This window comes from Zootoca vivipara, chromosome 6 (genome assembly GCF_965207765.1).
Source record: "Zootoca vivipara chromosome 6, rZooViv2.hap1.1, whole genome shotgun sequence".
NCBI classification, from domain to species: Eukaryota; Metazoa; Chordata; class Lepidosauria; order Squamata; family Lacertidae; genus Zootoca; species Zootoca vivipara.
Window position 1 is genome coordinate 18,281,923 of NC_142589.1, and position 27,765 is coordinate 18,309,687.

General features: G+C 47.9%; 1 protein-coding gene across 2 annotated transcripts; it reads left to right on the forward strand.

Moving 5' to 3' along the window:
- The first annotated feature begins 14,741 nt into the window (after positions 1 to 14,741).
- PRXL2B (peroxiredoxin like 2B) lies at positions 14,742 to 27,094 on the forward strand. Of its 2 annotated transcripts, none has more exons than XM_035120873.3 (7): positions 14,742 to 14,894; positions 19,467 to 19,671; positions 20,882 to 20,933; positions 22,280 to 22,343; positions 23,001 to 23,076; positions 25,048 to 25,166; positions 26,897 to 27,094. In XM_035120873.3, exons 1-7 carry the CDS (start codon positions 14,835 to 14,837, stop codon positions 26,921 to 26,923), a joined length of 603 nt encoding a protein of 200 aa, XP_034976764.3. In that variant the 5' UTR covers positions 14,742 to 14,834; the 3' UTR covers positions 26,924 to 27,094. The 2 variants fall into 2 exon arrangements, with proteins under 2 accessions (XP_034976764.3, XP_088527793.1); XM_088671667.1 differs by having other exon boundaries at positions 14,755 to 14,894; positions 26,877 to 27,094.
- The last annotated feature ends 671 nt before the right edge of the window (positions 27,095 to 27,765 follow it).

Genomic DNA, 27,765 nt, shown 5'->3' on the forward strand with positions numbered 1-27,765 from the left:
AGTGGCTTACAAATAAAAAAATATTAAAAACCAAAACAGTGACCCAACTATTAAAACAGAAATGATCCAACTAAAAACAAAAAAAACTAAAAACTAAAAAAAACTAAAAACAAAGCGCTGTTCAACAGTGGAACAGGCTCTCGCAAGAGGTGGTGGATTCTCCTCCCTTCGAGGTCTTTAAGCAGAGGTTGGGTAGTGTGAGGGACAGGGGATATCGCGAAGTCCCTCCCCTCCTGAGTTCAAGCCCATCACCGACCACAGGGGAAAGCAGAGGGAGCTCCGATTCCAGTGGGGAAGCAGGAAGTCGGGTCCGAGGCTCAGGCAAGGTAGCGGAGCCAGGGTCCCAGGTGGGACAGGAAGGGGCAAGTAAGGGGGGGAGACCCATCCCCCCAACTCCGGAATTACGCAGAAAGAGGAGGGGAAAGAGGATGGGGCTTCCAAGGCTTTTGTGTTGGGGAAAGACGCGCCAAAAGTCATTCGGAGGTTCTGATACCGACTGACCACATCACTCCGTGTAAATAGCAATGACTTCAGCACTGTAAATACGCAGCACCAATAAAAGAATAAAATGCAGAGCTGCGTAGCGTCGTTACTCTGAAGTAGCCTACTCCGGCCACTGTGACAGCAACCTCCGAATCTTTTTTTGGGCTACTTTGGAGTTGCCGGGATGAGCGTGTCAGAGGCGGAGAGATGGCGGCAGATCGCGGAGAAAGCCCAGGAAGACCTGCAGCAGCTGTCGCTGCAGGCGCAGGGGGAATTAAAGGCAGCTAAAGAAGAGACTAAGAAGGTCCAGGACGACCGGCTACAACTTGCGGAACAGGTGAGAGCGCTTCAGGAAAGAGAGCAGCAATTAAGGGCGGTGGCGGTAGACCTCCAAAGCAAGCTGGATGCAGAGAAAGACAAGGCGGGAGGGGCCCCCCAAGTCCAAGTGCTGCCAGGAAGGAGAGCCGGGACCCTAGTAAGCAAGTTCAATGGAGACCCGAGGGAATATCATGGCTTTGAGACTGAAATCGTGTATGCTCTTGAGCTGCACCATAATGAGTTCCCCGATGATGAGCACAGGGTAGCGTTTATTGTGGAGCACCTTACCGGGGCAGCCAGGGAGTGGCTAAGACCGTTAATCGCAACCAAGAATCCTTGCATGAAAAATGTCAAACAATTTCTAGAAGGTTTGAAAACGATGTATTTGTCCGATAGTCATATGGACCAGACTAAGGAGGAACTTCATAATTTACGCCAAGGAAATATGACAGTTCGCGCATATTGGGCGAAATTCACCATGCTGGTGCACAGACTGGGGTGGGAACTAGAGTCGCCTCCTATGCAAGCGGCGTTCTACTTGGGTTTGCACGAGGAGGTGAAGGATGAGCTCTCGAGAGGTCCAAAGCCCAGTACTATGGATCAGCTGAGCAAAGCGGCTCTGGCGGTGGGGGTGAGACAGGAATCCCGGTGGAGCGACAAGCAAGCAACGCGCGCAAAGCGGGCTTGGTTCCCACGGTCGCAGGAGAAGCCACTCCCCCAACAACCCTTTCAAGCCACGCCTGGGGCCAGCCAGGACCAGGAGCCCATGCAGATTGATAGCGCGCGCGCGCGGGCTTTTCAAACCCCAGCGGCGCCAAGACGCAAGGAGGGAAGGGGCGGGAATTGCTTTCTCTGCAACTCCCCCCAGCATCTCATCAGAGACTGCCCACATCGCAGGGAGTGGCAATGAAAGGCGGGAACGGTGGTGCCCTCCCCCACTGACGCAGCACCACAGCAGGGAAACGGGAAAGCCTGGCTGCAGGAGACAAGGGGCAGCAGCCAGGCACAGTCAGCAGACAACAGCCCCAGCCCGCCCACCCGCACAGAGCGGAGCAGAGCCAGCCCACCCCTCCCAGAGCAGGAGTGGTTCTAGAAGTCACGCTAACGCTCCCAAATGGCTATCCATTGACGGTCCTCGCACTAATTGACAGTGGTGCCTCAGCCAACTTCTTCTCGAGAAACTTTGCAGAAGAGCACCAGATCCAGCTTCTGCAGCTGGATTTTCCTCTGCACGTGGCAACCATTGACGGCAGAGAGTTGCTGGGAGGGGCCATCACACATCAAACCCCCCCCCATGAGAATGACGGTGGGAAGGCACTCAGAGACACTGGCATTCAACGTCACCACCATCTCAGACCCCCCCATCGTCTTGGGCATGAGCTGGCTGGCGCGCCACGACCCCTCCATCAGTTGGCACCAGAGATGCATCACGTTTGGGTCGGACTTTTGTCTGGAACATTGCATGCAGCACCAACCAGGGGAGGGGCCTCCGATAGCCACGGTGGCCACCATGCATGTCAAAGGGGGTGAGGCGATACCCAAGCCGTACTGGGACCTGCAGGAGGTCTTCAGCGAAGCGGAGTCCGACCACCTACCCCCGCACAGGCCTTTTGACTGCCAGATCAACCTGGTGCCAGGGGCGACGATACCCCCAGCCAAGCTGTACGCCATGTCAGACCAGGAACTGGAGGATCTGCGCGCTTTCATCGACAAGAACCTCAAGCGGGGGTTCATCAGAGAAAGCAAGGCAGCAGGGGGCAGCCCGGTCTTCTGGGTGGACAAGAAAGACACGCAACAGCGCCGTCTTGTGGTGGATTTTAGACGGCTGAATTCAGTGACAGAGCCAGTGGCTTTCCCCATGCCCAGAGTGGACGATCTCCTGACAGCGGCACGCAGGGGCAAGATTTTCACCAAGCTGGACCTACGGGGGGCGTACAACTTGATCAGGATCCGGGAAGGCGATGAATGGAAAACCACGATGTTCACGCCTCTGGGCTCTTTTGAATATCTGGTGATGCCCTTCGGGTTGCAAGGGGGCTCAGCATGCTTCCAGGCCTTCATGCACCACGTCCTGGGGTCCCTCCTCTTCAAGAAATGCCTGGTCTTCCTGGATGACATCCTTATCTATTCCAATGACCCAGTGCAGCATGTGAAAGATGTCAGGGAGGTGTTGCAGCGCCTGAAGGAGAACCACCTGTATGTGAAGCTGGAGAAGTGCAAGTTTCACACCAAAGAGGTGGACTTCCTGGGCTACAAGCTGTCAGACAAGGGGCTGGCGATGGACAAGGACAAGGTGCAGGCCATCCTGGACTGGCACAGCCCCAGGACGCGCAAAGATGCCCAACGCCTACTAGGCTTCGCCAACTTCTACAGGAAGTTCATCAAGAATTTCTCTCGCGTTACGGCTCCCATCACTGACTGCCTGAGAGGCAAACAGAAGTTCAGGTGGACACCAGAGGCGCAAGCAGCGTTCGAAAGCCTCAAGAGGGTGTTCGCCTCAGACCAGAACCTGTTCCACGTGGTTCAGGACGCGCCCCTACGCGTTGAGACAGATGCTTCTGATAAAGCTGTGGGCGCCATTTTGTTGCAACTGGACGCCAACAGAGAGTGGAGACCCTGTGCCTTCTTCTCCAGGAAGTTGACCCAGCCAGAGCGCAACTACACGGTGTTTGATAAGGAACTTCTTGCGATCCACGCAGCGTTCAAGCATTGGAGACACTTCCTGGTGGGCGCCAAGCACCCCATCCAGGTGTGCACAGACCACAAGAACCTGGAGTTCTGGAGAACTGCCAGGGTGCTCAATCAGCGGCAGATACGGTGGGCAGAGTTCTTCTCGAACTTCAACTTCTCCATCCACTACATCCCGGGAGAGCAGAATGTCAGGGCGGATGCCCTCTCCCGCAAGCCAGAGTACATGGAGGAGGAGGCGCCACCAGCACCCAGGCACATTTCCCCCCCGTCAGCATGGTCCTGCGGAGCAGCAGTGGTGAGCGAGGCAGAACTCACAGCACTGACGGCAGTGGATGAATTTGCCAACCGCATCTTCAGAGAACTGAGAGGGGGGAGGGAGCAGGCAAAAGACTTTGCAGAACGCAGGGGGCTGCTTTTCTACAAGGGTGCACTGTACCTGCCCACCACCCAGCTTAGACGTACGGTCCTCAAGCAGATGCACGACAACCCAACGGCGGGTCATTTTGGAAGGGACAAAACCGCTCACCTAGTCATGAGACACTTCTGGTGGCCAGGGGTGCGGGAAGATGTTCGAGACTATGTACGGGGCTGTGACACCTGCCAGCGGGCAAAGGTGGTTAGAGCAGCGCCACCAGGATTGCTGGAGCCCTTAGCCACACCACACAGGCCGTGGGAAGTGGTGTCCATGGACTTCATCACAGATCTGCCTTCTTCCAGGGGCAAGACCGCAGTGTTGGTGGTGGTGGACCTCATGTCCAAAATGTGCCACTTTATACCGTGTGCCAGGGCGGTCTCGGCAGAAGAGACAGCCAAACTGTTTGTTGACCACGTATTCCGACTGCATGGATTACCTTTAAGGGTTATTTCGGATCGTGGCCGCCAATTTGTTTCCAGGTTCTGGCGGCGGCTCATGAACCTCCTGCAGGTGGAGGTCAGCTTGTCGACGGCTAGACACCCGCAGACCAACGGACAGGCGGAGAGGGTCAACGCCATTCTGCAGCAGTACCTGAGATGCTACGTCAGCCAGCGGCAAACAGACTGGGTGGATCGCCTGCCACTGGCAGAATTTGCCTACAACAATGCGGTGCACGTCTCCACAGGGGTGTCGCCCTTTAAGGCCAATTACGGGCGCGACCTCAGATCTTTCCCAGAGAGGGAGGGGGAGGAGGAGGAGGAGGGCCCACAGGCTGAGGATTGGGCAGAGGAACTGGAGACGGTGCACCAGCAGCTCAGAGAACACTTGGAGAGGGCCAAGGAAGCGTACAAAAAGGGGGCAGATCGCCACAGGCGACAAGGGGAGGTCATCAGGGTGGGGGACAAGGTTTGGTTGTCCTCGGAGGGCCTTCCCACCAGAGGGAGGTGCAAAAAGCTGGCACCCAGACGGCTGGGCCCCTTCACGGTCACGCAACAGGTCAACCCGGTGGCATACAGGCTGGCACTGCCAGAGGAAATGAGGGTGCATCCAGTGTTTCATAGATCGCTGCTGTCGCCGTACAGGGAAAGCAGCAGGCTCCGAGACAGCGAACAAACCCCCGAGGGAGGGGGGGAGAGGGGAGGCAGGGAGCAACTAAATGAAGCCACGGCCATCCTTGATTCACGGAGAGGGGTGGGGGGCCTGGAGTACCTCATGGCATGGGAGGACGCTCCACCATCCCAGAATGAATGGGTCCCAGCCACTCAGATACAGGAGGAATTCTTGGTGGAAGAATTTCACGCCCTCTTTCCCCACAGACCCAAGCCCTGGCACATGGAAAGGGAGGGGGAGGAGGAGGAGGCACGGGAGAGCAGCTCACCATGGCGCTGGGAAGCGGAGTTTGAGGAATCGGGAGACGAGGTATGGGTGTCACCGAGATCCACCCAGTCAGAGGCAGAAGCAGATTGGCAGCACATTTTTACCCCCACCAGCTCGGACGCCACGGACTTTTTGGGATTCCAGTCCTCCCAGGCGGAAGGGGGGGCCTCGCAGGACTGGGCGGAGGTGTTCACACCAACGGGCTCGGAAAGCACTGAGTTCTTAGGCTTCCAGTCGTCACCGACACCTGGGGGGGACCTGGGGAGGGGAGAAGGGGAGCTTGGGAGGGGGGTGGATGTGAGGGACAGGGGATATCGCGAAGTCCCTCCCCTCCTGAGTTCAAGCCCATCACCGACCACAGGGGAAAGCAGAGGGAGCTCCGATTCCAGTGGGGAAGCAGGAAGTCGGGTCCGAGGCTCAGGCAAGGTAGCGGAGCCAGGGTCCCAGGTGGGACAGGAAGGGGCAAGTAAGGGGGGGAGACCCATCCCCCCAACTCCGGAATTACGCAGAAAGAGGAGGGGCAAGAGGATGGGGCTTCCAAGGCTTTTGTGTTGGGGAAAGACGCGCCAAAAGTCATTCGGAGGTTCTGATACCGACTGACCACATCACTCCGTGTAAATAGCAATGACTTCAGCACTGTAAATACGCAGCACCAATAAAAGAATAAAATGCAGAGCTGCGTAGCGTCGTTACTCTGAAGTAGCCTACTCCGGCCACTGTGACAGGTAGCCATCTATCTTGTAGGATTTAGTGGAGATTCCTGAATTGCAGGGGGTTGGATTAGATGAGCTTTGGTTCTATGAAAACAGCAGCCAAAACAGATGAAACATCAAATGAAAGAATGGCACTCCCAGTTAAGTTTAAGAAGGCATGTTTTCAGCTAACTGTAGAGTACAAATAAGGAATAAGGTAACTCAAGTTCCTGAGGCAGGGAGTTCCACATAGGAAGATGCTTTGGACTGAGTCAGACCGTTGGTCCATCTAGCTCAGTGTTGCCTACATTGATTTCTGGTATGGGTATCTCCCAGCCTTACCTGGAGATGCTGGGGATTGAACCTAGGACCTTCGGCATGCAAAGCAGGTGCTCTACCACTGAGCCATGGCCCTTTCCCATATGAGGCACCACTGCATGGGATGCCCTCTCAGGTCTTGTCATGCCAATGGCACATGCAAGAAGGACACAAGTGCCATTCCCAAAAAGCTGGGCAGATTCACATAAGAGAGGAAGATGGTTCTTCAAGGAATTTGGTCCCAAGTCATTTAGGATACTAGGGAAATAGCAGCCTCATGCTTGGCTTTCCTTGGGAATTCTAAGAAAGCAGGAAAAATCAGTGCAGTTTAGCAAGACTGAGTGCATCTTCTTGATCCAAACAGCGCCCAGTTGTATCCAGATGTAAAGGAAAACCTGCTGTTGGAACTCAGGAACCTTTGTGCAAAATTTGGTGACAATATCTTAAGGCGTGTCCAAATGTAGAGCAAACCAACAATTTCTAAACTATAGAATAGATACTAGGGTGATGACTTTTTCATTTTTTTCTCAAAAATTATTTCCTGTAGCACAAATGGATGAACTTTTGCCTATTAATGACTAAAATGACGTATATTCCATTGAAATATTTAAAAAGGTTATGCACAAACCGTTTTTAATTTTTTTTGTATGCCGTTTTACTATTTCATAAAATTGTACTAACAATTCTATATATATTTTGTATCAAATTTGGACACAACACCACATTCCACAATGGGGAATGTTCTTAGCAACATAGGGTATACAAATGTCACACCTGCACAAGGTAAAAGCCCCTTTTTGGGACATCAAAATTCAGCCAGCAGATCCTGCCGGACATGCTGGGAAAAGAACCTACAGGAGAGGTAGCAAAACATCGTCCTCTAGCGGCGTCTATACTGTTACTGCAGCTAAAAAAAGCTTTCTTGTGTGTTTGATGACCCTATATAATGTTGTATATATGTGACTCTAAAGCTTGGGTTCAATTTTATATCTGCTTACAGTGACTTAAAAAATGGTCAAAAAACTGATAAATAAAATTTTTTAAATCATTTTGTGCGTGAGGTTTTTTAATCAAATCTCTTTGAAAGTAAGATTTCATCTAATCTTTCATTAAAGCTCATCAAATTATGATACAGGGAAATGAGGTTGTAAAAAAGTCATCACCCTAATAGATACTCATCACCTTGAATTGCCCTTGGTGGTAAATTTATGCAGGTACCAATTCATGAGCGCCTTTGCCCTTGCATGTCTAACAAGGTAGAATCTGTGACTCACATTCTTTCATTTTGTGAACTTTATAGTGAATCATAGAATCATAGAGTTGGAAGAGACCACAAGGGCCATCCAGTCCAACCCCCTGCCAAGCAGGAAACACCATCAAAGCATTCCTGACAGATGGCTGTCAAGCCTCTGCTTAAAGACCTCCAAAGAAGGAGACTCCACCACACTCCTTGGCAGCAAATTCCACTGCCGAACAGCTCTTACTGTCAGGAAGTTCTTCCTAATGTTTAGGTGGAATTTTCTTTCTTGTAGTTTGAATCCGTTGCTCCGTGTCCGCTTCTCTGGAGCAGCAGAAAACAACCTTTCTCCCTCCTCTATATGACATCCTTTGATATATTTGAACATGGTTATCATATCACCCCTTAACCTTCTCTTCTCCAGGCTAAACATACCCAGCTCCCTAAGCCGTTCCTCATAAGGCATCGTTTCCAGGCCTTTGACCATTTTGGTTGCCCTCTTCTGGACACGTTCCAGCTTATCAGTATCCTTCTTGAACTGTGGTGCCCAGAACTGGACACAATACTCCAGGTGAGGTCTGACCAGAGCAGAATACAGTGGTACTATTACTTCCCTTGATCTAGATGCTATACTCCTATTGATGCAGCCCAGAATTGCATTGGCTTTTTTAGCTGCTGCATCACACTGCTGACTCATGTCAAGTTTGTGGTCAACCAAAACTCCTAGATCCTTTTCACATGTACTGCTCTCAAGCCAGGTGTCTCCCATCCTGTATTTGTGCCTTTCATTTTTTTTGCCCAAGTGTAGTACTTTACATTTCTCCTTGTTAAAATTCATCTTGTTTGCTTTGGCCCAGTTGTCTAATCTGTTAAGGTCATTCTGAAGTGTGATCCTGTCCTCTGGGGTGTTAGCCACCCCTCCCAACTTGGTGTCATCTGCAAACTTGCTCAGGATTCCCTCAAGCCCATCATCCAAGTCATTGATAAAGATGTTGAACAAGACTGGGCCCAAGACAGAACCCTGTGGCACCCCACTAGTCACTACTCTCCAGGATGAGGAGGAGCCATTGATGAGCACCCTTTGGGTTCGGTCAGTAATCCAGCTACAAATCCACTGAATGGTAGCATTGTCTAGCCCACATTTTACCAGCTTCTTTACAAGAATATCATGGGGCACCTTGTCAAAGGCCTTGCTGAAATCAAGATAGGCTACATCCACAGCGTTCCCTTCATCTACCAGGCTTGTAATTCTGTCAAAAAATGAGATCAGATTAGTCTGACATGACTTATTTTTCAGGAACCCATGCTGACTTTTAGTGATCACAGAGTTTCTTTCTAGGTGCTCACATACTGTTTGCTTAATGATCTGCTCTAGAATCTTTCCTGGTATTGATGTCAGGCTGACTGGGCGGTAATTGTTTGGGTCCTCTCTTTTCCCCTTTTTGAAAATAGGGACAACATTTGCCCTCCTCCAGTCTGCTGGAACTTCGCCTGTTCTCCAGGAATTTTCAAAGATTATTGCCAGTGGTTCTGAAATCACCTCTGCCAGTTCTTTTAATACTCTTGGATGTAGTTCATCTGGCCCTGGAGACTTGAATACATCTAAACTAGCCAAGTATTCTTGTACTACCTCCTTACTTATTCTGGGCTGTGTTTCCCCTGCTGAATCATCTGCTCCATATTCTTCAGGTCGGGCGTTGTTTTCTTTCTTGGAGAAGACTGAGGCAAAGAAGGCATTGAGGAGTTCTGCCCTTTCTCTGTCCCCTGTTTGCATTTCACCATCTTCTCCTCTGAGTGACCCCACTGTTTCCTTGTTTTTCCTTTTGCTACGGACATACCCATAAAAGCCCTTTTTGTTGCTTTTAACCTCTCTGGCGAGCCTGAGTTCATTCTGTGCTTTAGCTTTTCTGACTTTGTCTCTACACGTGCTGGCTATATGTTTGAATTCCTCTCTGGAGATTTCCCCCCTTTTCCATTTTTTGTACATATCCCTTTTAAATCTTAACTCAGTCAAAAGTTCTTTAGATAGCCAGCCTGGCTTCTTTAGGCACCTTCCATGTTTCCGTCTCATTGGTATTGCCTGAAGTTGTGCTTTTAATATCTCCCTTTTAACAAACTCCCAACCATCATGAACTCCCTTCCCTTTTAGTATTACTGTCCATGGGATTTCACCCAGCGTTTCCCTAAGTTTTCTGAAGTCGGCTTTCTTAAAGTTTAGAATTTGGACCTTAGTGTGCTTGGTTGCTCCTTTCCGCTGGATAATAAACTCCAGAAGAGCATGGTCACTCCCACCTAATGATCCTGCCACTTCTACCCCACTAACCAAGTCATCACTATTGGTTAGGACCAGATCTAAAATGGCTGATCCTCTTGTTGCTTCTCCCACTTTCTGGACAATGAAGTTGTCTGCAAGGCCAGTGAGGAATCTGTTCGACCTTATGCTCTTGGCTGAGTTTGACATCCAACAAATATCAGGATAGTTGAAATCCCCCATTACTACTATCTCACTTCCTTTGGAATGCTTGGCCATCTGTTCCAGGAAGGCATCATCTGTGTCCTCAGTTTGGCTTGGGGATCTATAGTAAACTCCCACAATGAGATCACTGTTGTTTTTCTCTCCCTTAATTTTGACCCAGATACTCTCAATTTGGCTTTGAAGTTTTAAATCCTGGATCTCTTCACAGGTATACATATCCCTAACATATAAAGCTACTCCTCCTCCTTTCCTGTTTGGTCTATTTCTCTTAAATAGATTGTATCCCTCTATTACTACATTCCAGTCATGAGACTCATCCCACCAGGTTTCAGTGATGCCTATTATGTCATATTTAGTTTGCTGTACCAAGAGCTCAAGTTCATCTTGTTTATTTCCCATGCTCTGTGCATTAGTATACAGACATTGAAGACCGTTGATCATTCCCCCATGTCTCTTATTTAAGGATATTTTCGTCCCACCACTAGGTCTGCATGCTGCTTGCTCCATTTGGTCCTTGACATTTGGATGATCAAGGAATGAGCTCGACTTATTTTACCCCTTTTATCAAAATTTACACCCTTGCAATATTATTTGGAATTCCCCCCCCCCCCGAACTCTTACGAAAATTCCTTCTGGAAGATTCCTCAAGCCCAGTGTCATATGACGTGGCTAAATTCTGCACTTTAGCTATCAAGAAACGTAAATCCCTTCTATTGAATGACACATTGCAAATTCCTTTTGTGTAATTGTTTTATTTCTGGTGATGTTATTGCTGATTTTCATTTGTTTGGAATTATGATATTCTGTATTGCTGGCTTTTGCTGTAATAATAAAAAAAATGAATTGAATTGCCCTTGGTTACAGATCAGAAGCTAATGCATTAAGGAGGTCACAAGATCTCGGCACTTTCCCCCATGGTGCTGTCATATGATCACTATTTTGCAGAAAGAGGTCAAGTGCAAACCTGAAATTTAGGCTCGCTCAGTTAAAGTGGATTCAAGCATTCAGTTGCCCAGGTGCACTTAAAAAAACAACAACAGAGAGAGACTTTTGTGGTTAGGAAATCACAAGGAAATGCATTGGAATGTGTGGGAGGAACAACTGATTCACAGGAAAGATGTGTAAGCGCTGCACAAACAAATCAGGATGGGATGCCTATTGCTTACCTATTGCTATCAATGAACTGGTATTCAGAGGCCTACTGTATCTGATCTTGAAGGTATGAGGTGTAGCCATAGATGTATGGTTGACTACTTTGAGGGCAGAATCTAGATGGCCTTTGGTCTGATCCAGCTGGGCTCTTCTTATGTTCAAAGAAGTCTCATGCCTTTGGGATGGGCCTAAGGCAAAGCACTTCTGGGTGGACTTTGCCCTTTCCTGGAAGCACAGTGGCTGCAAAGATCCTGACAACAGATCAAAGTGCCTTCTAAAGGGTCCTTCCCATCTTCCCATCCATAATGCTTCAACTGCCACTTGTTAATGATCAACCATACTTCTCAACATTGGAATGATGAGTAAAGACTTTGAAATGCGAATTATTGCTGATACATATGAGCCTAGGGGTATAAGTTCTGTGACATAAATTGTACAGGGTTTGGTTCCTTCCATTAGCACCTCCCTCACTAAGCACCAGGAAAGCTCCTTAAGAATGGCGACACCATAATAATAATGTTGGCAAGATTTTGCAAGGGAAAGCACACTCCTTTGAAGTCTTTTTGAAATGTGATGATTGCTGCAAACACGCCATGCATATACAGTAGTGCCTCGGAAGACTAAAGTAATTCGTTCCGCGAGTCGCTTCGTCCTGCGATAATTTCATCTTGCGAAGCACGGTTTGCTGCAGCAAAAAACAAAAAACAAACAAACAAAAACCGCCAAAAAACTTCGTCTTGTGAGTCACCAAAATCATCGCAAAACGCTTTTGTCTTGCGAGTTTTTCATTGCGCGAGGCATTCGTCTTGTGAGGTACCACTGCAAAACACTTTTCTCCCTGCCCCAAGATGCCTGGGACACTGCACAGTAGACCTGCAACTTACGTACATTTAACTTGTGCACATTCAGTTTTATGCACTTGGAAATGAATTGAAATGAAATGGGGTTGGAAATGGGGTGGGCACCCGGGGAAAAAACTTTGGCAATCCCTCCTGCCATTGAACCCAATGCAATTTGACTATACACAATTATGACTTTTTCAGCTATTCCCAGAATGTAATCACTGTGTAAGTTGTGGGTCTACTGTGGTTAAGGGTACTGGAAATTATAGATCCATGAGGATAAACTATAGTTCCTATGATTACTGGGGAGGGGCAAATGTGTTTTAAATATGGTTTAGATGTATGTTGCGTGCACAGTCTGTGTCTTTACTTATTAAAACTACCATTATTGTGACTTTTTTGCCTGTTTTTTGCTTTTATACCATTTCTTCTTATTTTGTAAAAAAATATATTGTAATTTGAAGTAAATTAGTCTTTTTTTAAAGAAAAAACAACTACTACAACTTGATTCACATTTTCTGTGTGGTTACGATACCTCTGGGAAAGACAGCTTCATGTTCTTTTAATGGTAATCTTGAGTATTCTGTTTGCCCAGATTCCTATTTAGCTACCAGGATGAGAACACTTGGGTTGTATCCAATGTTAGACCTACTCAGAGTAAAGCCATTGTCAGTAATGAAGAGACTGAGTTGGAGACAGGGATGGGGGAGAAATTCAATTCATTTACATGTAAAGCCAATTCTATCAAATTTGCACATTCCAAAACATGACGAGAACCTTTGAAATTTCCACGTATCTGAATTTTGCAAAGCAGTTCTCCAGCCAAGCAATGTTTACAAGAATGTATACATCAGAGGAAAGTGTGCGGAAAAAATAACCTATTAGTGAAAGTAACATACTAAAATGCATTATATTAGGAGCAATTGCTAGCAAAAATATCTGCCTTAGTCAAAACTATGTACGAAAATGAGTTTATTAAGAGAATTGTAGAGTCAGAGGAGTCCTCAAAGGTGTAGTCCAGGCAGAGTTTGACCCAGGCAGAATAGAGTGGAAGAAACTTGCACTGAAATGCTGATGAGTTTTCAGGAGGATATTAAAAACCAATCAACCACAAATTGCTGCAGAAATGTGGAGAACTGAATTTAAGATTGGAAAAATGGGATAACCCTGGCTAAGTAACTGAGTAACTGACCTCCTCCCTCCTGGGGGCTGTCATACATAGGTACCTGCTAAAGTCGAAGCTGTTGCCAGGCAACAGAGGTTCCTACTGAGCATCTGGCAGATCATTGTGCTTTATTGCTCCCCATAAACTAAAATAGACCAGAAAAAGCACCTTTTAAATAACCTTCCTCAGGCATATTACAGCACTGTTCCCCTTGACCTAACACACACACACACACACACACACACACACACACACACACACAGTTCCTGCCAAGACACCATGGGAATTGACAGTGTCCTGTTATTGGTGCTGCTGGTGAGTGCTAGCTGGTTAGCATTGACCCACAACAGGGCCTTCCTGGCAGTGGCTCCCCATTTGTGGAATACCCTCCCTGCTGAGGTGCGCCTGTCACCCACATTATTAACTTTCAGGAGGAACTGAGTTACTAACCAGGCCTGTCACACACACACAATCCCAGAGAAAAGAGCAGCAGCCCAGTGGCTCCATCTTCAGCATCTACAAGATGGGCTGGCAGAGAACCCTGTCTGAAACTCTGCTGCCAGTGAGTGCCAATGGTCTGACTCAACATACAGCACTAAACTGTGTCCCTAATAACATTCCCCTTTACCCAGCCATTTGATGACTGTATCTAAAGGATTGCACCTCCTCTATGAGGGAACCCAGGTGGTGCTGTGGGTTAAACCACTGAGCCTAGGGCTTGCTGATCAGAAGGTCGGCGGTTCGAATCCCTGTGACGGGGTGAGCTCCCGTTGCTTGGTCCCAGCTCCTGCCAACCTAGCAGTTCGAAAGCACATCAAAATGCAAGTAGATAAATAGGAACCGCTACAGCGGGAAGGTAAACGGCGTTTCCATGTGCTGCTCTGGTTTGCCAGAAGCGGCTTTGTCATGCTGGCCACATGACCTGGAAGCTATACGCCGGCTCCCTCGGCCAATAATGCGAGATGAGCGCGCAACCCCAGAGTCGGTCACGACTGGACCTAATGGTCAGGGGTCCCTTTACCTTTACCTCCTCTATGACTGTGTGCCCCAGCTTCTGGACTTCTACCCAGAAGTCGCCACCACTGCCACTGTTGTTGGGCACACCCACCCCATGTCATTAAAGTTCCTGGGTGGTTTTAAAGCAAAGTTTGCTGTTGTGTATGGTTGAGATTCCTGCATTGCAGGCAGTTACCGGTAAACTATGACCCTCAGAATCCCTTCTAAGTCTATGGTTCTATGCTTCTACATTACTTTCCCCAGAAAACCCTGGGAACTGTAGTTTGATAAGGGTGCTGGGAATTGTAGTTCTGCAAGGGACTTAGACTACAGTTCCCAGCACCTCAGAATAGCACGTCCTGTTATTTGCCCTGCTAACGCGCTTCTGCCCCTGCTCAGCTTTCAACATGCAGCTAGCACAGCACTTTCTGCCGCCACCAGATGCTTCTTAATACAGTATCTACATGTTCCTCTTCGTGGGTGAAGATATCGCCTCCCCCTGCCTGGAGCTGCTGGTTGGCTCCGCCCAGGTTATGCATATGCATAAGGAGTCCTGGAGGAGGGAGGCTTGTAGAAGCCAGGGGGCGTGGCTTTTCTATCAGCTGACGCAGAGCCCATAAAGGGAAAGGGAGCGCGAGACAGGGAGAAGGGTGCAGTTTAAGAAGAGCAGAGATGGCGGTGGATTTAGCCAAAGTGGGAGCCAACACGCTGAAGCATGCAGTCAGTGGGGAGGTGAGACCCTTTACATAAGACGGCGGGGCCGCCGGGCGTGTGTGTTACGATTTTGTAATTCCGCAGCTGCATAGCAAGCGGTGAGATCTGGCGAGTCTCTTGAAATTCTCAGCTACCTGCATGGAAATCGTTGTGGTTTTGTAACTGCCTACAGTAGATATTCCAAAAGCTCTTTGCATAGAAAGCTGCCTTACGCTCAGCCAGCCTGTTCGCCCCTCAAGTGTCCTGGGAGAAACGCTGTCGTCGTCTCTTCTGCTGCTGCTTGATCCTTTTTAACGAGAGGTCCTGGGGGGTTGAACCCAGAACCTTTGCATGCAAAAGGCATGAGCTCTGCCGCTGAACTCTGGTTTAACTAGCTAACCTACTGAGCTATTCGTTTCCAACTTCCAATCTAAGAGGTTGTTGTGCGTTGTCTTTGGGCGTCTTCAGCGCAGAACTGACATGCTCTTTGCTTTAAGGGGGCGGGGAGCAGTGATGGAAGCGGATCGTGGAGAGGGTTTGAAGCAGGTCCACTCTGCAGGGGGTGGCTTAATTTTGTTGCTTTCTGATATTTCCTCCAGAAGAGGAAAGGAGGCTGTGATAGCTTGCGAGAACTGGAAACATATATATATATATATTCTAGTCAGGTTTGCGTTGTACGGTATCTGCAGGTTAGCTAGCTGTTCTGGAATGAGATGACATCTTTTATTTTATTTTTAGCAAACTAGCTATTCCTCATTATTCTGCACTCTGGCGGGTTGTGTGGTCTGACTCACCAACAGTCCTAAGGGCCAATTAGTTTTATTCCCATATTTCAGAAACTTCTGTGGTGAGTGATTGTAGGGCTGAGAGAAGCTTGCCATGTAATGGGTGAGATCTGAACTCTGAGCTTTGTGAATGATAGTTCTAAAACAACGTGTTGTGTTCGGTTAATAATGCAACCCTATCTGTCTTGATTCAGGATTATGCCCTGCTAGTTAAGTGGGGTTTACTTTTAGATAAGTGTGTTTAGGATTGCTCTAGGGGCCATAGAGAAGGAATAGAGACTGAGATAACTTTAATTCACAGTATCGCGCTGGTATAAGCTTATGCTATACTGAGTTTGACCCCTGCTGGAAACTTCATTATTTCAGCAAGCTTATTTGTTGTGAAAGTTTTACAGATTTTATCTGTATTTTAATTATTCTATTAGTTTGGTTTTTTAAAAAATATTTTTTACAGTATTGAAATTTCAAACTATAACAACAAAATTTCCACAAATCTTGAACAATTCATATATCCATATTTCTCCCCTCCCCCCTCTTTGGCTTCCCCCATATTTCTGTATTGATTTATTAAACAAATTATATACCCTGCTGGTTTTACCTCTAATATAGTTGTGAAAGTTTAGTCAAAACCTGCCAATGGGTCCAAATGTTTATACTGTCTTTTTATATAGTTTATAAATGGTTCCCACTCCTTTTTGAAATCGATATTGTCTCTCTCATGTATCCTCTCTGTCAGCTTAGCCAGTTCCACGTAGTCCATAAGCTTGGCTTGCTATTCTTCCTTGTTGGCATTTTCTCTATTTTCCATACTTGTGGTAATAAAATTCTTGCTGCTGTTGTTGCATACATAAACAATCTCCAGTTTCCCTCTCTTATATCATGATCTAAAATTCTGAGCAGGAAAGATTCTGGTTTTTTAACAAAGGTTTTTTTCAACATTTTTTCCAATTCATTATATATCATTTCCCAATATTCTTTAACCTTCTTGCATTCCCACCATACATGAAAAATGTACCATCTAAATCATCAGCAAAGGCTTTCAGCTTGAATTCATTTCCCCCCGTTTTTATCCCTTTGATCTATGTGGTATATATAAAAACTGGACAGAACGCAGCCAAAATTGGCAAAACTATTTAAAAACCACACACAAATATAATTGTGGAGAGAAACACCAAATTACTGAAGAAAGTATATAACATTTTGTTATATAGAGAGACTTTAGATGAGATGGTAAAATTGGCACAAATAAAATGGTCTCAGGATGTTGGGCATGACTAAGCCCTTCTGGCGAAACCAGAGCAGCGCACGGAAACGCTGGCTGGTTGTTGTTGTTTTGCCAAGCCATTATTCCTGCCCTATACCTATACCTATAGGGATGCGGATGGTGCTGTGGTCTAAACCACTGAGCCTAGGGCTTGCCGATCGGAAGGTCGGCAGTTCGAATCCCCACGATGGGGTGAGCTCCCATTGCTCGGTCCCAGCTCCTGCCAACCTAGCAGTTCGAAAGCATGTCAAGTGCAAATAGATAAATAGGTACAGCTCCGGCAGGAAGGTAAACAGCGTTTCCGTGCGCTGCTCTGGCTTCACCAGAAGCGGCTTAGTCATGCTGGCCACATGACCCAGAAAAACTGTCTGCGGACAAACGCCTGCTCCCTCGGCCAGTAAAGCGAAATGAGCACCGCAATCCCAGAGTCATTCGCAACTGGACTTAACTGTCAGAGGTCCTTTACCTTTTTATACCTGACATGCCAGGTGCAGAGCTGATGAAGATGGGACTCGACTGAAAGAGACACGCAGGCACCATCTACCAGCTGATTGGCACCTGGGCAAAGCCCTGCATATGCCAAGACCTGTGCATTCCTCAGCCTGGCCTTCCTTGGTCACCACTAAATAAAACATTGCATGTGAAATCCATCTGGGGACACTCCTGCCTGTTACATCAGAGTTTTGTAGGACTGGTCCTGTGAATCATGCTTTGACCATCTGCCAGGCTGTTGCTTGAGCTGCCGTTGTCAGGATTTAACAGTTCGTCAACACAGCATCCCAGCAATTACCTTCCCACTCTTTCAGTCTAAAGCTTGGGCTACCTTTCAAAACGACGATACTGCAAGCCTGATTCTGCTCTGTCCTGACCACTGGGGGCCAACGTTGACAGGCGGCAGGGAGAACCCACATGTCACCCACCTGATGTTGTGGGGACCCCAGGCGATGATGGGCAGGTGGCTTGTCCTGCCCACCTGTCAAAGTCCTTGTTGCACCCCTTTCCATGCTGTGACACTACCTATGTCACAGATGGTGTCCAAGTGGGGAACCCTTTCCCCTCCAAATTTCGGACTACATTTGCCATCATCCCTGACCATTGGCAGGGCCGTCTCTAGGCCCGGGCTGGGTGGTGCAAGGCGCCAGGACGCCTGGCCACCAGGGGCGCGGAAGGGGCGCCAAACGGCTGGTGTCTGGGAGCAGCTGCTGCCGGCGCTCCCCCACCCCCCACGGTGGCAGTAGTGCGCAGCCATTGAGCTTCCTCCATGAAGCAGAATCAGCGAGACTCCTGCCTAGAGTGGCACCACGTGCCTGCTGCCACTCTAGGCAGGAGTCTCGCTGATTCTGCTTCATGGAGGAAGCTCAATGGCCGCGCGCTACCGTCGCGTCCCAGAGCGGCTGCTGGAGGGAGGCGCCAAGGAGGGGCCGGTCCAGGGCGGGAGGCCGAGCGGCCCCCTCTGCGGGAGGTGGGCTCTGCGCCCAGGCTAGCCCTGTGCAAGGTGGTGCGCGACGTCCAGGCTCCGCCATCCTCCATCTCTGCTCCTCAGCCGCGCGCTACTGCCGCCGTGGGGTGGGGCGCCGGAGGATTCTTGAACCACGGCGCTGGATACCCTTAAGACGTTACTGACCATTGGCCATGCTTGCTGGGGCTGATGGGAGCTGTAGTCCAACAATATTTGGAGAGCCAAAGGTTCTGCATATAAACCTTAGTTTAAGCGGCACCTTCCACATGAAGCCTTTGGTTTTTTCCTCTTTAATTGTGAGGCTGAGGCTCAACAGCTTGGTACATGCTTTGGATGCAGAAGGTACTAGGTTCATTCCCTGGAATCAGTCCATGCTGATCTGCTGTCTTGTCAGTGAGTAGACAACATGGAGCAAGAGAGGCAAAGTGGGTCCCTGCACAAGGCAGCTCCCTATGTACCTTCAGGCCAAGGGTTCCAGGGAAAGAATATCTGCTTTGCATGTAAGGTTCAGTGCTGGGAGCTCCAGGTAGGACTGGGATAGACTAAAAGCAGGCATCCCCAAACTTCGGCCCTCCAGATGTTTTGGACTACAATTCCCATCTTCCCTGACCAATGGTCCTGTTAGCTAGGGATCATGGGAGTTGTAGGCCAAAACATCTGGAGGGCCGCAGTTTGGGGATGCCTGGACTAAAGCTCTGAAGAGCCACAGCTAGTCAACGTAGGCCAACCATGATGCTCTTCAGATGTTACTGGACTCCAACTCTCATCATCCTCAGCAAGAATGGCCAATGGACAGGATGATGGGAGTTGTAGTTCAGAAACTACTAGAGGGCCAGGATGATGGGATTTGTAGTCCAGAAACTTCTGGAGTAAGCCAGAATCAACAATACTGTGTTAGATGGACTTGGTAGAAGACATCTCCCTACATTTCTCAGGTGTCTGAGAAATCTGGCTCTGCAAAAAAATAAGGATCAAGCCTCTGTTATGCCCACTTTATTATATTATCCAATAGCTCTCTTGCTGGGCATTCAAGCCTCATCATGTTCCACAAGAAGGAATCTTGTGTGGGCAGCAACTCTTATGATCTTGTCTGGTTTTTCCAGGTGGTGGAGCTGAGGAGCATTTGGAGGGACTGTCCTTGCGTAGTGCTGTTCTTGCGCCGCCTCGGGTGCCAGGTGTGCCGCTGGATTGCCAAGGAAACCAGCAAGCTGAGAGAGGTGCTGGAGAGTAACGGTGTCCGCTTAATAGGTGTTGCGCCAGAAAGCCTGAGCCTGCAGGAGTTTCTGGAGGGAAATTACTTTGCGGGAGGTAGGTCTTGGATCATAGGAGCCCCATGAAGGAAGGGGGAGAGAGACCTTTTGTGGGGTGCTGTTTGATAGCCGAGCACAAGGTGTCTCCTTTGTTTGGAGATGTGTGGAAGCAGATTGGTACAACCAATCAGGAATGCTGCAAGCAAAGGTTGGATGGCTAGCCAATTGAGGATGTTGTCAGCAGAGGTTGGCTGGCTAGGCAGTCAGGGATGCTGTGGCAGCAGATATCCTTTCCATCTCGATTACATAAGCTTCTACTAACTCACCACTCATATAGGGAAGGCTTGGCTTACAACCCACCAAGCTAACTGCCGGCCACCCCTGCCCACCTCAGCTCAAAGCAAGAATGCAGAAGTCTGACTGTCAAGCCAATCATCCTCTGTGTGAGCAGTATCTGCCTTGCTAGACCTGTGCAAGGATGCTGGAAACCTCCACCCCACATTAAAATTATATGGAGCAGTTTTGTGTGTTTTTAGTCTTAACTTATGTGTAAGAATGGTGCCCTTTGGATCTTGTTGGAACTCCAGCTCCCATCAGCCTCTCTGAACTGGGGATGGTGGGAGTTGGAGTCCAACAATATCTGGGAAGGTTCATCTTGGGTGAAATCGTGTTGACTTCGTATTTCTTGAAAGGTGGATGCCGTCATGACTCTCTCCTGTCTTTTGAGACAAAGAAGCCTAAGGTATAAACTGAGCCCAACAGATGCAGTGGCTTGCATCCAGCTAAGCTTAACTTGAAATCAATAGACCTAAGTTGTTTATTTTTATTTAAAGCATTTATGCCTCATTCTTCAGCTGAAAAAGAGTGCCAGGGGGGGCTTACGTACTGCCGGTAAAACAAAACAGCCCTTGCCTACAGGCTTACAATCTGAAAAAAATGACAGAAAAGGAGAAGGGGACAGGGAGGGAAGAGGAAACAAAAAAAAACCCCAGGTACCAGTTCTTAAATAGTAGCTCTTGTAATGAGCAGCTGGCATAGAAACAGTTCAGGGGATAGGAGATGACTGATGGAACTGGACTTTCAGGAAAGCAGATAGAATGGACCTGTTTATTATCTCTTTCCCACTGAGGCAGCCTGGCAGCAGTTAGTCATCTCCATTAATTCCAATGGGTCTACCCTGAGTAGGAGTAACATTGGATGCTCCTCCAGGCTTTTAGGTGGCAGGAAATGTTAGTATTTGTATTGAGTAACTTCTAGTTTTCTTTCAGAACTCTATCTGGATGAAACCAAACAGTGCTACCAAGATCTCGGGTTCAAAAGGTTTGTTGCATTTTTAGCATGTGTGTTGTGGACTTGGAAAGTCCCATTGAGCATTATTGTTCTTATTAGTTACCCACCGTGAGGTCCCAGGGCAGGTTACGACATTAAAACACAACATTGAAAACAGTTTCAAACATCTTACAATCACTAAAATAAGGTGGGTCATAAGAATCGAGCATTTGCCTCCCTATTAACTACTATGCTTTGGATCATGGCCATAGTGCCATAGAATCATAGAATTGTAGAGTTCAAAGGGACCCTGAGGATCATCTAGCCCAACCCCCTGCAATGCAGGAATATGCAGCTGTCCCACACGGGGATTGAACCTGTGACCTTGAGATTCTGCACAGTTTAACCTCGGCAAGGGTCTGTGGCTCTTCTCCTTGCCCCTCAGGTAACTCAGGCCATTTCTGTGAAATGTGAGCTTTGGGGTTTTAAAAAGGTGTCTGGCTCTTTCCTCCTTGATGATGTAAGGCATCTTTTTTCAGACTGAGGGCCACATTTCCTTCTGGGCAACCTTCCAGGGACCGTGCACCAGTGGTGGGAGGGGCCAGAGGCAAAAGTGGGTGGAGCTACTCATGCAAAGGTTAGCACTCTATGCATACTTACACTGCATACTCAGTCCTTCACCCACGCAAGAATATTCTGCACTTTTTTCTTTCTTTTTTTCTGTGGCGTCTACCTCCCCTCTCCCCACAAACATGTTGGAATAATGCTAGGTCCAGAGCGTTGTGGAGGTTGCAAAATAGTAGCCATGCTCTCAACACAGTTTCTGCACTTGCAACAGCACCAGAAAATAAAACTGTCCTTACCACTGCTAATGGCGAGCCCCACCCCGAGAAACCTAGATATCATCTCCTCCTTCTGGAGACATTTGGCAAAATGCCACCCCTTCTCAATTTCTCCAGCCGCTGAACCAGGTAGAGAATTTCAGGATGCCATTCGCACAAACCTCCATACCAAAAGCTGGGGCATGTGGTCTTAAGAACACCGGATGTGACCTTAGACAGAGTCAGACCATTGGTCCATCTAGCTCAAAACTGTCTATGCCAGTGTTTCTCAAACTTGGGTCTCCAGCTGTTGCTGGACTACAACTCCCATCATCCCTGACCGCTGGTCCTGCTAGCTAGGGATGATGGGTGTTGTAGTTCAACAACAGCTGGAGACCCAAGTTTGAGAAACACTGGTCTACACTGACTCTACAGCACTGCAGACAGAGGGCGTTCCCAGCCCTATCTAGAGATTCTTAGGATTGAACCTGGGACCTTCTGCCTACAAAGCCACCACTCTTGAAAATAACGTTCCACCTGTGTCCCTAATGTTTTGATTTGCCTTCCTCCTCTTAGGTACAATGCCTTAAGTATAGTCCCTGCAGCTCTGGGGAAGCCTGTCCGACAGGTCATCACAAAGGTCAGTTGGTGAAGACTGTTGCTAACAGAGGAACAGTTTGACATCCCTGGGGGTTGTTAGTTACATTGGATGATGCCCTACATGAAATTGAAGGACCGCGGTCCGCCTAGCCTGCATTCTTTGCACTAGCTGCGGTGAATTTGTGGTCCCCTCCAGACAGCTCTCAAGGAGGATACAAAGCAGGGTGGGTCTAGGGTGTAGCTTGGGAAAGCCCCAGGGGCCTGATGGAAAGGCCATGAGGGCCAGATTGGACTCCTGGGCTTGAGGCTTGGCATCCCTGTTCAAAGCCTTATTGGCAATTCCCAAAACACCAAGTCCAAGTGTGTGTGTCACTTTTCTGATTTGCTGTGCTGGCAAAACGTATGTTTAAGGATTTCGGGGTGGGGAACAAGCTGCTTCTTCCCATTGTGAGCCCCCTTCAAACATTGCATTTAAATGGTCTCCAAAAAGCACTGGAAAATGTTCCAGCTGAAACTTCTGCCCCAGCATTTGGCCTCGCCGTTGAGCTAGGGACCCACCAGAAATCTGAAGGGTTGTCCTTAGACTTGGCCTCTAGCGGCACTTGGAGGATGCTGGGTAACTTCTGAAAAAGCCTCTTTAATGGGTGGGGATTGGGGCCTGGGCTTTGATCTTCTTTTCCTCCCCACCCCCCTGCAGGCAAATGCCGCTGGTATTCAAGGCAACTTTTCTGGAGATCTTCTGCAGAGTGGTGGGACGCTGATAGTTGGCCAAGGTAAGGGGGCAACCTTCCACGGCCCTGGCTCAATTTCTGTTAATGGGGATTGGTTTTTTGAACACTGCAAAGACAACATAAACTGCTTAGAAAATGTATAACATTAGCTTGTTTTGGGGAAGTGATTTAGCTCGGTGGTAGAACATCTGATTTGCATGCAAAAGGTTTAAGGTTCAATCTCCAATGCCTGCACGTAGGGCTGGGAGAATAATTTTGCCTGAAACTCTGGAGAGCTGCTGCTAGGGAAAAGTTGTGGAGAGTAGATATTAAATTTAATAATAACAAGAACAATAAGTTATTACTTCTACCCAGCCTATCTGGCTGGGTTTTCCCAGCCACTCTGGGCAGTTTCCAACAGGAGATTAAAAATACATTAAAACATCAGTCATTAAAAAACTTCAGATGTCTTCTAAACGTCAGATAGTAGTTTATTCCTTTGACATTTGGTGGGAGGGCATTCCACAGGGCGGGAGCCACTACTGAGAAGGCCCTCTTCCTGGTTCCCTGTAACTTGGCTTCTTGCAGTGAGGGAACCGCCAGAAGGCCCTCGGCATGGGACCTCAGTGTACGGGTAGAATGATGGGGGTGGAGACGCTCCTTCAGGTATACTGGACTGAGGCCGTTTAGGGCTTTAAAGGTCAGCACCAACACTTTGAATTGTGCTCGGAAACATATTGGGAGCCAATGTAGGTCTTTCAAGACCAGTGTTATGTGGCCTCGGCGGCTGCTCCCAATCACCAGTCTAGCCTGTTACATGTTAAAGGAAAACTATTGGGAAATGATATACAGATGGTATTTAACAACTAATAAACTGGCCAAGATGTACAAGACTGTATCAAGTAAATGTTGGAAATGCAGAAGTCTGAAGGGCCATTTTTTCATATATGGTGGAGTTGTAAAAAAGCAACAGGCTTTTGGGAAGTGATACATGATGAATTGAAAAAGATGGTTAAAATAGTCACCCTCCAAAAAAGCCTGAAACATTTCTTTTGGGAATAATGGCGTGGGGCTCAAAAAAGTTGGTCTAAAGTTGTTTATGTATGCTGCTACCACGGCGAGAATTCCGTTTGTGCAGAAATGAAAGAAGTTCCAACGAAGGAGTGGGACTCTAAAACTATTGGACTATATGGAGATGGCAAAAATAAGACAAAAAAAGACGAAATGTTTGTGGAAGAGTTGAGACCCTTTTCGGACATTATAGTCAAACGAAATTGTAGGCAGGACTGGAAATGTAAGCAAAGGAATGAGAATGATAAAGGAATGTGATGTAGGATATATGTTATAGAAATAAGTATTACATTTGAGGCAGCAGATAAAGGATTTGAACAGAAACATCATGGAAATAAGGATGGGAGGTCAAAATGTGAATGTATTGAAACTGAATAGATTTTTTAAAAATTGCATGAAAATCGATAAAAAATTATGGGAGAGCTACTGCCACCCACACTAGACAAGTCTTAGCTTCTTTAATAAATAAATTTGGCTGAGGAGTGGCTGAGGAAACCCAGCCAGATGGGCGGGGTATAACTCATAAATTTATTTATTATTATTATTTATTATTATTATTATTATTATTAGTTATACCCCGCCCATCTGGCTGGGTTTCCTCAGCCACTCTGGGCGGCTTACAAAAGATTAAAATACAATAATTCATCAAATATTAAAATCTTCCCTAAACAGGGCTGCCTTCAGATGTCTTCTAAAAGTCAGATAGTTGTTCATTTCTTTTACATCTGATGGGAGGGCACCAGTTTCTAGAGTTGTTCCTCTATTGAATAGCTGGCATAGTTCGGGGGCAGGAGGTGCCTGATGGAGGTGGGTCAAATGCAGAAACAGGACTCTCTCCCAGCCCTACTTGGAGATGCCAGGAATTGAACCTGGGACCTTCTACATGCAAAGCAGGGGCTGAGACACAGCGTTCCACAGCTAGTACCTGGTTACCTCTTATCTATCTTTCCCCTCTCATTCCAGGAGGGGAGAATCTGCTTTTGTATTCTGCGCAGGAGTCCCCTGGTGACTACCTTCCCTTGGAGTCTATCGTCGCTGCCCTTGGGATCTCTGCAAATGTAGAAGAGGGAGCAAAGCCTCAGGTGAGAAGCTGTCTGTCTTAGAGATCATCCTTGGTTCCTACCCTTCTTCCAAAGACTTTGGGGACAGCATATGAAACCAGTAGTCCAGAGGTGGAGCCAATTGAGGCCCTCTGCACCTCTTCCCCTGGCCTCTGCCCCCCCCCCATTACCAGCCTTTCTGTACTCTCTCCTTTAGAGTGTATATGCCTGGCAGAAAGGTTTCTCAAACTATGCTCCTGCCTCTGGTCCCACCCACCATGAGCTTGTTGCCCTGGAAAGGTTGCCCACACAGGATTGTGGCCCTTGGACTGGGAAAAGGTAACCCTATGTATCTTGTGGCAGAGAGTCCCGTAGTTTAACTACGTGCTGTGTGAAAGAAGTACATCCGTTTGTCCTGAACTGGCACTTCGTCATACAAATTTACAGGACGGATGCATTTGGAGTACTGTGTACAGTTCTGGTTGACTCACCTCAGAAAGGATACTGCAGGGCTGGGAAATGTTCAAAAGAAAGGGCCACCGAGCTGATCAAGCGGATGGGGTAAATCCCCTGTGAGGAAAAGCTAGAACAGTATAGGCTTCTTAGGTTAGGGAAAAGTCGAATTTGAGGCAATGTGATCATGAAATCATAGGGACCAGAAGAGGCATCTAGTCCAACCCCATGCAATGCAGGAATATTTTGTCCAATGTGGGACTCGAACCCACAACCCTAAGATTAAGAGTCCTATGCTCTGCTGATTTGAGCTGCCCAGGAGTGTTTTAAAATGATGCGAGGTGTAGGCAGGGAAGACTTCCCAGGGTGAGAGGCTGTGAGAAGAAAGGAAAACTCCCAGGTGAGAGCTGGGAGGGTCCACCATTTTCTGGTTGAGACAAGGGTTAAGAGCTACCTTTGAGAGAGGGCTCTGCATTTGCTTTGTCTTTCTCTGGTTTTGTTTTTATTTAGATATGTTTATTTTATTGTCTGGCCCTTCCATCAGATGCCAAGGAAATAATTGTGTAGAGTAAGTGCAAAACAGTTCCCCCCTCCTCCCTCTCCCATAACATTAGAACTAATGGACATTCAATGAAGTTGAAAGATTCAGACAGAAGAAATTACTTCTTCACACAGTGCCTGGTTAAACTATGGAACTCACTCCCACAAGGTGTAGTGATGATTGCCAACTTGGACAGCTTTAAGATGACAAGGGGACAAATCGTTGGAGAATAAGGTTACTAGCCACAAGGACTACATGCTATCTCCTCTGTCAGAGCCAGTAAAGCTCTTAATACCACTTGCTATGAAGGAGGACAGAAGGGGAGCGTGCTGTTATCCTTGGGTTCTGCTGGCAGGCTTTCCTTCCCACGGGATGCTGGACTGGCTGAGCCCATTGGTCTGATCCAATTGCAAAGTTCTTACATTTGTACCCCATCCCTGCGACAGAAAGTACTGAGCTAGTAGGCCCGTGGCCCCATCTTGGTATAAGGCAACTTCCTATACTCCCCTGTAAATGGAGGCTTCTTGAATCTGATGACGACTCTAGCAAATGTGCAATTGAAAACTTAGGCTCTTCAAAATTAGGTGGTGAAACCCTGTGATGACTTAATGCAGGTCACAGAACAATTTTTAGCGAAGTTGAGACAGAAAAACAGATGGCGTTTTAAATCTGAAGATGCTAAATATACCAGGCATTACACAGGGGTGGGAGAAGGAAGGGGGCTGAGTATTTCTTTTGCAATAAACAATTGGGCAAAGTCCCTTTCTCTGTTCTGCAGTGCACCAGCGAGGCGTGTAGCAGATGAAGAAGAAAGCGACCAAACTGCTAAGAGCCTCTTGTTCTCCTCCCCGTCTCGCCTTTTCACATTTTAAATGAAGACCAAGCTGTTTGTCATAGTAGGGTGGTGATGTTCTGTCCCGTTTTGTAAATCTGCCCGACGAAGAATGAATAAACTTGTTACCAATTGGTTACCATGCTACTGGTGTTAATCAGCTGCTTTCAGGTGCAGGGGAGCACCATGTCCTGTGATGTGCACTTGATGTGGAGCTTCCAATTTGACTGTCTTTTTCGGGGACAATTGGTGGACTTGTGCAACATGGCACCCCACCACTGCTCCTGAGAGATCTTGCTTCTCTAAGGGAACACACATGCAAATCCGTTCCTGGTTCTTTGTTCTCTCTGTCCTCCCACACCTGCCCCACATTTTCTGTGCATCCGAATTTAGAAAAGAAACAAGAGCAGCCGTTTTGTTGTTAAAAATAATAATCTGAGTCTCCATAACACTGGGATATGGATTCTTTGGTTGTCTCTACTGTATGTTGTTGGACTAGCATTCCCATCAGCCCCAGCCAGAGGATGGGCAGGGATGGTGGATGTTATCAGGGCCGTCTTAAGCACCCCTGGCGCCGTGGAGCGACGGATCCCTCCGGCGCCCCCCGCCCCGTTTCACAGCGCGGCTGTCGAACCGGCGGACCGGGAGGCCGCAGCTCGCGGTGCCCTCCTGGCGGGCCGGCACCGTGGTGCCCCGCGCCACCGGGGGTCTACCTAGAGCCAGCCCTGGATGTTATAATCTAGCAACATGTGGAGGGTCCACAGCTGCCCCACCCCTGCTTAGATCTCTTGCTCATATACTACAAATGGGCCGGC